This window comes from Polypterus senegalus, chromosome 6, assembly GCF_016835505.1.
Source record: "Polypterus senegalus isolate Bchr_013 chromosome 6, ASM1683550v1, whole genome shotgun sequence".
In the NCBI taxonomy this organism is placed as follows: Eukaryota; Metazoa; Chordata; class Cladistia; order Polypteriformes; family Polypteridae; genus Polypterus; species Polypterus senegalus.
Window position 1 is genome coordinate 85,130,233 of NC_053159.1, and position 9,641 is coordinate 85,139,873.

The 9,641-nt window shown below is 40.3% G+C and overlaps 1 protein-coding gene across 1 annotated transcript; it reads left to right on the forward strand.

The window, feature by feature from the left end:
• The first annotated feature begins 1,542 nt into the window (after positions 1-1,542).
• LOC120531226 (epidermal differentiation-specific protein-like) lies at positions 1,543-2,765 on the forward strand. Its single transcript, XM_039756452.1, has one exon. It carries the CDS (start codon positions 1,548-1,550, stop codon positions 2,637-2,639), a length of 1,092 nt encoding a protein of 363 aa, XP_039612386.1. The 5' UTR covers positions 1,543-1,547; the 3' UTR covers positions 2,640-2,765.
• Positions 2,766-9,641: the final 6,876 nt, after the last annotated feature.

The window sequence follows — 9,641 nt, forward strand, 5'->3', positions numbered from 1 at the left end:
GATGTAGCGCCTTGCCTGTGAAACACCAAAGCCAGTCATTCGCTGTATGGGGTTTGTATTTTCTCTTCTATCTGTTTGGGTTTCCCTCGGAATTCTGGTTTTCTTCTCACATTTTCGAGCACATGCAGGTTAGCTTCTCTGGCGATTCCATACTGCATCATGCTGGTGTATTCGAGAAGTGAGCATTGCGATGGAGTGGCACCCTGTCCATGGTGTTTCCCAGTCTTTTGGCTGGTGCTGGCAGGATAAGCCATTGCCTCTTCGTGGCCGGACCTTGATTAAACAGAAATGCGTGTGTCTGTATAAAAAGAAACGCCTCTATTACATTGAAGACGCTAAAAGCTGTTACATTTTATTTAACGCCTGTTTTTAAACTGTCCCAAAAAATTACCTGGACAATCTTAATATGTATGCTGGAAACCTGGAGCCATACAGGACAGATAGCTGGCGCCAATTTCTCGATTTAAACCAACCCATATTTGGTGGTGCAGTCTCTTACCATCTGATTACTTCTGGGCTGGTCGCAGACACCTGGAGCCAGTCCTTGGTATGGAAAGCCAGAAGCTGCTCAACTGGAGACCATTAATGTGTAAACGAGTTTGTGCGCAATGAGAGCCACCAGAGTGTCCTGCTAAGCTGGTGTGCAGTTCATACCATTGACTGAAGTGCATCGATATTTATTTATTCATTTATTTATTTGACTTCAGTCCAACATGTAATGTAAACAAAAGGTGTAGTTCAATATAACATGTATGGTGCACAAAATTAAACTTCAACCTTTACTGTTTTACTGAAAAAATAATAATGAAATAAATTATTCAAACCAAAATCAAATTTATAACACAAGACAATCATACCAATTGGATTTCATCTGACATGTTTTACAATTTTTCAGCCCCGTCACATTATTTAAATGCTGCATTTCAGCTTCTAAAACTTAAATGTTCCACGTCGCCGGCGTCATGAGATACAAATGAGAAGTCAAGCATAATGACAATCCAGTTAGCCAGTTAAAGATGACATTTTTGCTTGATTTCTCATTGCATCCATAATGGGTATCACGGTACAACACCCTATCTGATTTGAGGCAGGAATGCAAATTGAAAATAAAATTCTTTATATAAAGAACATCTTTGAATATTTTACTTTCTAAATAGTAAACATCATGTAAGACCAAACAATGATACAAGAATTTTCACACATTTCGCATTATGGAGTTGCAGATTATATGTAAATAAAAGAGGACAACGCAAATCTGGGTTTTAATTTTGGCTTCACAGCTAGTCGTGTTATCGCTTCCCCGCACTGATTCAGTTGTTGACTGCCGTACCAATAATACAAAGTTTAAACACTGCATATATGCATAGCTCTATATTAGTTTATTATTGCAAGATTTCTTCAATATTTGAAATAATTATAGCTAAGACGGTGATTTAGATCAGAGATAATTAATCAATTAAAATTCCGAGCTGACGACTGCAAGGCGTGTTCTGTTTCTGGGAGGGTCCGCTGACTTTCGTATATAAATCCTGAGACTCAGCAGCCAGATGTCACTCCAGCCAGCTCTGGTCTTCCAGATATCTCCGATTTGCAGCCGAAAACAAACCAAAGCCTTCTTCGCAATGAGTAAAATCATCATCTACGAGCACAGTGACTTCAATGGGCTCAGCAAAGAGTTCACCAGAGACGTTCCCAATCTGGTCACCGAAAACTTCAATGACTGCATTTCGTCGATAAAGGTAATCGGCATGCCTTGGGTAGCTTATGAACACGCTGACTACCAAGGCCGTCAGATTGTATATGAAGAAGGGCAGTATGCCAGTGTGGCCATGAATGATACTTTTTCTTCCCTAAAACTCCTCACTGACAACCTTGACGATCCTTTGATCTCCCTTTATGAAGACATTAATTATGGTGGAAGAAGCAAAGACATCACTACTGAAACGAACCTCTGCTTTGCTGACTTCAATGACAAAGCCTCGTCCCACATTGTGCAAAGAGGCGCCTGGGTCCTGTATGAGCACACAAACCGCGAAGGCCGGCAGATCATCGCTCGTGCAGGGGAAAGAGCGCCCAACTACTGTAACTTCGGCTTCAACGATCAGCTCTCTTCTCTTCGTCCGCTGCAGTACGGCTCCCCTACAGTGAAAGCCAAGATTCAGTGGGAGAAAATGATCAAGGAATCGGAGAGGAATGTGAAGATCGACGAGCTGGTTGGAATTAATAAATCGGACACTGAACAGTCATTTTCTTCAACCGCCACCAAAGAGTATGAAACCTACGTCAGCCAGAGCATCACCTTCAGCAACTCCACCTCCATTACTGTTGGTACTTCATTCTCCCTTGATATCGTGCCTGGTGTTGGAATGGAGAGCAGCATTTCGGTTTCCAACACCTTCACTGTTGAAAAAGGGAAAACCGAATCTACAACTTCAAGAGAGAAGACCGAACTCACCCTCCCTGTGAAAATCCCACCACACACAAAACTGACTGTTAATGTCATGAGAAAAGAAATGTCTGTGAGGGTGCCGGTAGAGTTTACTGTCACTCGAGGTAACAACACTAAAATAGAGTACGGGGAGTACCGGTGCAGCTCAGGGAGCTCAGTGCATGCTGAATATTCATCTGAACGTGTGTAATGAGATGGAGAAGCAAGCTTGTCTTTGTATTAAAATCACTGAAGCAGTTTTGAAATGCCATACGATGGTAAACTGTGAGTCTGAAACTACTGATATGCTGAGAAAGAAAATAAAAAATTAAATCCTGTTATGGTGTGATAATTGGGTCGAGAGAATATCTCCGTTATGAAAAGGTCAGATTCAAATGATCGTTTTTTCTCTTTTCCAACAGTCGGTATACAGATTATTGTTTCAAAAGATGAGGATAAGGCTAACATGGTTTGGTTCACATCAAAAGGACGGGTAGGTTAGGTATGTTTGGTTGGTGGAAGAGGGGGGTTGTGGAGGGCGGTGCAAAGGCTGCCCTTGGGTCGTTTATGTGAGGTTTTCATGTTCACTCCTGCCCCCTTGCTATGGCTGCAAAAAAACTTTTTTTTTTGACTTCTGTATTAACTAAGCTAAGCAAGCTATCGGTCCAAGGTGTGTTCATAAATTACAAACGTGTTATACTAAATGATTACTCTACGAAGTGAGGATAGGTGGTGTTAGATGTTTTTATCTTGCTCTTCTATTTTTGCTGATTGTACGTAAATCGCGGACAACACTGAAGCAGTTGACCGTCAGTGTCATTTGCTATTGTTGTCTTTCCGCTGATCATTCATTGTCAGTATTGGTCACAATTACGAGAGCAAGTGCCTTAGCAACAACCGTTACGCAATAGTCTATACTTTATGAGTAAAAGTCAGACATTTAATATAACAAATGCTCATGCCTTTATGAGGTCATACAAATATGCCTTCCAGTAAAACGTGAACATAAATGAATTTTTCAATGTGCAATAAAACTCCACAAGAACTAGTGAAAAGATAATAAAATGAGGAAAAACAAAATCTAAAAATAAATCTAACACTATCGCGAACCGAGTAAGTAAAACAAAATAAGCCCCATTGTCTCTACAAAACTTATAATTAGTTAAAATGCCTTGACCTTTAAAAATACATATGTACAAAAATACTTAAAATCCCAATAAAAAATTAAAACCCTTCCAGTAAAACTACATATAAAAGTGAACACTTGAGGCGCGTGCATTTTACTTCCTTGCTGCTACACCCAGTTTGCCCTTGATCCTTTCAGACCTTTTCTCGCCCAGTTTATCCAGGTGGGTGAATTGGTCTCTTAAAGAAACAACGCCCTACTTATTCACAAACCACGTGTTACCACTGTGCGCTTCCCGGGTCCTCCCTGCATGGAGTTTGTATGTTCTCCCCGTGTCCTGGTACTCCGGTTTCCTCCCACAGTCCAAAGACATGCAAGTTAGGTGGATTGGCAATTCTAAATTGTCCCCAGTGTGTGCTTGGGGGTTTGCACGCCCTGCAGTGGGCTGGCACCCTGCTTGGGGTTTGTTTCCTGCCTTGTCCCCTGTATAGGCTGGGATTGGCTTTAGCAGACCCCCGTGACCCTGTAGTTAGGATATAGCCAGTTGGATAATGGATGGATGGATAGAGTAGTATGAACAGCAAATTGAATCAAATGAGCAACTTAAATAACATTTAATTTAAAGCTAAATACATTGAGTCAAATGAAGTCAACAAGCTGTATAGGTTGATACAGGGGTGGCTTAACACTTTTGCAGATCTGTTGTGGACATAAACACCAATTTTTCAATTTATTAGGAGTGTACATTTTACAGCTGCATGTCCATGATAACCTACTGTCACAAACTTCACAAAGAGCCTTAGCAAGGTTTGGGGCAGCCACCCGTATAATTGGTTTCCTGGCTGCAAATTGTCACTTTAAATGATTGCACTGCTGTGCACAAAACCGAGTGCAACTCAGAACTGAGGGAATAGGGAAAAGGTGGAGGCTTTTAAAGGGGAAGACAGGAAGTGAGATCAAAGGGGTCGGGCTCTGGAAGATCTTCAGCCATAGGTTCGAGCCTGGACGTGACATCACAGGGGTCAGAGCCGGTAAGGTCTTGTTCCATAGGCTCAGTCCAGGAAGTGACATCAAGAGGGCTAGGTGGAATCTCCCTTGAATGTTCTGCAGGCAAGGGAGAAAAAGAGTCAGTGCACTCTGCCACATCCCGGTATGATTCAGAACTGCACTTACTCAAGCCATTTAGCTGCATCCCATGAGCACGTGTGTGAGACTACATATGTGTGGCATCCATATAATCGAGCAAACCGGATTCTTTCCAACTGATTTTTCAATCCTAGTTGCAGTAATGAGCACTCTTCCAGTATTCCTCTTTGCTTATTTCATGTTTGCCTATATGTGTACTGTCGGTACTATTATTTGGGCCTACTTGCACTGTGCTGATGAAATGCAGTTTATGGTATACTAGCAGAATACCCGTGCTTCGCAGCGGAGAAGTAGTGTGTTAAAGAAGGTACGAAAAAGAAAAGGAAAAATTTTTAAAATAACGTAACATGATTGTTAATGTAATTGTTTTGTCATTGATATGAGTGTTGTTCTCATATCTATCTATCTATCTATCTATCTATCTATCTATCTATCTATCTATCTATCTATCTATCTATATATATATATATATATATATATATATATATATATATAACTGCTCAAAAAATTAAAGGAACACTTTGAAAACACATCAGATCTCAATGGGAAAAAGAAATCCTCCTGGATATCTATACTGATATAGACTGGGTAATGTGTTAGGAACGAAAGGATGCCACATCGTTTGATGGAAATTAAAATGATCAACCTACAGAGCCCTGAATTCAAAGACGCCCCAAAAATCAGAGTGAAAAAATTATGTGGCAGGCTAGTCCATTTTGCCAAAATTTAATTGCAGCAACTCAAAATTGTACGCAGCACTTTGTATGACCCCTGTGTTCTTGTATACATGCCTGACAACATTGGTGCATGCTTCTAATGAGATGACAGATGGTGTTGTGGGGGATCTCCTCCCAGATCTGGACCAGGGCATCACTGAGTTCCTGGACAGTCTGAGGTGCAACCTGGTGGCATTGGATGGACCAAAACATAATGTCTCAGAGGTGTTCTATTGGATTTAGGTCAGGAAAGTGTGGTGGCCAGTCAATGGTATCAATTCCTTCATCCTACAGGAACTGCCTGCATACTCTCACCACATGAGGCCAGGAATTGTCGTGCACCAGGAGCCACTGTACCAGCATAGGGTCTGACAATGGGTCCAAGGATTTCATCCTGATACCTAATGGCAGCCAAGGTGCCTTTGTCAAGCCTGTAGCGGTCTGTGTGACCCTCCATGGATATGCCTCCCCAGACAATCATTAACCCACCACCAAACTGCTCATGCTGAATGATGTTACAGGCAGCGTAATGTTTTCCATGGCTTCTCCAGACCCTTTCGCTTCTGTCACGTGCTCAGGGTGAACCTGCTCTCATCTGTAAAAAGCACAGGGCACCAGTGGTGCATCTGCCAATTCTGGTATTCTATGGTGAATGCCAATCGAGCTGCATGCTGCTGGGCAGTGGGCTCAGGGCCCATTAGAGGACATGGGGCCCTTGGGTCACCCTCATGAAGTCATTCTGGTTGTTTGGTCAGAGACATTCACACCAGTGGCCTGCTGGAGGTCATTTTGTAGGGCTCTGGCAGTGCTCATCCTGTTCCTTCTTGCACAAAGGAGCAGATACAGGTCCTGCTGATGGGTTATGGACCTTCTATGGCCCTCTCCAGCTCTCCTAGAGTAACTGCTTGTCTCCTAGAATCTCCTCCATGCCCTTGAGACTGTGCAGGGAGACACGGCAAACCTTCTGGCAATGACACGTATTGATGTGCCATCCTGGAGAAGTTGGACTACCTGTGCAACCTCTGTAGGGTCCAGGTATCGCCTCATTCTACCAGTAGTGACACTGACTGTAGCCAAATGCAAAACTAGTGAAGAAACAGTCAGAAAAGATGAGGAGGGGAAAATGTCAGTGACCTCCACCTGTTAAACCATTCCTGTTTTGGGGGTCATCTCATTGTTGCCCCTCTAGTGCATCTGTTGTTAATTTCATTAACACCACAGCAGCTGAAACTGATTAACAAACCCCTCTGCTACTTAACTGACCAGATTAATATCCCATAAGTTTCATTGACTTTATGCTATACTCTGATTAAAAAGTGTTCCTTTAATTCTTTTGAGCAGTATATATATATATATATGTTGTTCTCATATCTATCTATCTATCTATCTATCTATCTATCTATCTATATATATATAGCAAAATACCCGTGCTTGGCAGCGGAGAAGTAGTGTGTTAAAGAAGGAAAGAGAAAGAAAAGGAAACATTTTGAAAATAACGTAACATGATTGTCAAAGTAATTGTTTTGTGTATTTGGCGCAGCGTCACAAAGTTGTTTTCGTCTAGCTGCATCAGAAAATGTACCACGACGTCTGACACGCCTCCTTTTTACTGTTTTCTCACAGCTTGGATTGCTGCTGTCATATATATATATACACACACACACACACACACACACACACATACATACATACATACATACATACATATATATATATATATATACACATACATATCTTCATATCTACATATCTATATACATATCTACATATACACATATATATATATATATATATATATATATACATACCTATCTACATCATATATACACACACATACATACATACACACACACAAATTATATATATGTGTGTATTTATGTATGTATGTATGTATGTGTGTGTGTGTGTGTGTGTATATATATATATACACATACATACATATAAATACACATACATATACTTGTGTGTATGTTTGTATGTGTCTATATGTGTGTGTATAGCTTTGGTCACTGAGTGCAAGGGAAAAATAATAAAATATAGTCTATAAGTTATTAAACAGTAAAACATTAACGTTTTAAAAGTACAGGTACATTGAGCACTACTGGAGTGGTTGCGGGTAAACTACATTTTAAAGACTGTGTAACACTCTTGAAAATTTTAGACCCATCTCTAACCTGCCCTTCTTAAGTAAAGTTCTAGAGAAGGCAGTCATTATGCAGTTAAATGACCACCTAAATAAACATGCTATTCTTGATAAATTTCAGTCGGGTTTTAGAACAAATCACAGCACAGAAACTGCACTCGTTAAAGTAGTAAATGACTTGCGGGTAAATGCAGACAGAGGCCATTTATCTGTTCTCATCCTCTTAGATCTGAGTGCTGCATTTGACACCATTGATCACAACATTCTTAGAAATCGCCTTAGTCAATGGGTGGGCCTCTCTGGCAGTGTCTTAAATTGGTTTGAATCCTACCTGACAGGGAGAAAATATTTTGTTAGTTGTGGGAATTACAACTCGAAGACACATGATATCCAATATGGTGTTCCACAAGGCTCTATCCTGGGTCCGCTGTTATTCTCAATCTACATGCTTCCGTTAGGTCAGATTATCTCAGGGCACAACGTGAGCTACCACAGCTATGCTGATGACACACAGCTGTACTTATCAATAGCACCTGATGACCCCGATTCTATTGATTCACTAACACAATGTCTGACTAGTATCTCAGAATGGATGAATAGTAATTTTCTCAATTTAAATAAAGAGAAAACTGAAATTTTAGTGATCAGCAATAATGGATACAATGAGGCTATTAGAAATAAACTGGATACATTAGGATTAAAAGTCAAGACGGAGGTAAAAAGCTTAGGGGTGATTGTTGACTGTAATCTGAACTTTAAATCACATATTAATCAGATCACTAGGACAGCATTTTTTCACTTAAGAAACATAAGTAAAGTTAGACCTCTTATATCACTGAAAGATGCTAAGAAATTAGTTCACGCGTTTGTTTTCAGTCGACTAGATTACTGTAATGCACTCCTCTCTGGACTACCCAAAAAAGATATAAATCGTTTGCAACTAGTGCAGAATGCAGCTGCTAGAATCCTAACTAGGAAAAGAAAATCAGAACACATCACACCAGTCTTAGCGTCACTACACTGGTTACCTGTATCATTCAGAATTGACTTTAAAATTCTGCTTAGGGCTTATAAAGCCTTAAATAATCTCGCCCCATCTTATATATCGGAATGTCTGACACCTTATATTCCAAATCGTAACCTCAGATCCTCAAATGAGTGTCTCCTTAGAATTCCAAGAACAATACTTAAAAGAAGTGGTGAGGCGGCCTTCTGCTGTTATGCACCTAAAATCTGGAATAGCCTGCCAATAGGAATTCGCCAGGCTGATACAGTAGAGCACTTTAAAACACTGCTGAAAACATATTACTTTAACATGGCCTTTTTATAACTTCATTTTAATCGTAATTTAACTTAATCCTGATACTCTGTATGTTCAATTCATCATAACAACTATTCATGGTGGCTCTAAAATCGCTACTGACCCCTACTCTCTTTTCTGTTTCTTTTCCGGTTTCTTTGTGGTGGTGGCCTGCGCCACCTCCACCTACTCAAAGCTTCATGATGCTCCAACAATGATGGACGGATTAAAAGGAAGAAGTCTACGTGACCATCATCATCATCAAGCCCTTCCGTGAGAATCCTAAATCCAAAGAGGACTGTTATGTTACGTAGAATGCCCAGAGGGGACTGGGCGGTCTCATGGTCTGGAATCCCTACAGATTTTATTTTTTCTCCAGCCGTCTGGAGTTTTTTGTTTTTTCTGTCCCCCCTGGCCATTGAACCTTACTCTTATTCGATGTTAATGTTGATTTATTTTGTTTTATATTTATGTCTTTCATTTTTCTATTCTTTAATATGTAAAGCACTTTGAGCTACTGTTTGTATGAAAATGTGCTATATAAATAAATGTTGTTGTTGTTGTTGTTGTAACACAACAGGTAAGTAACTAACAGCAGCTAAAATGTATATGGATCATCTCTCGGTAGTAGATCCCTTTTGAAAGGCGCTACACGACGGCTGTGGTATAGAAATTACATTTTCTATGTGAACGTTTAAATTTGTGCCTCTGGTAATGTGCCTTACCGGCAATTAAAGAAAATTATTTTTGTGTCCTCTGCAGTGTTAAGAGAGAAAGGCTTT

Excerpts from the sequence above, each read along its gene's own strand:
- LOC120531226 (XM_039756452.1), top strand. The coding sequence starts at position 1,548 with ATGTCACTCCAGCCAGCTCTGGTCTTCCAGATATCTCCGATTTGCAGC.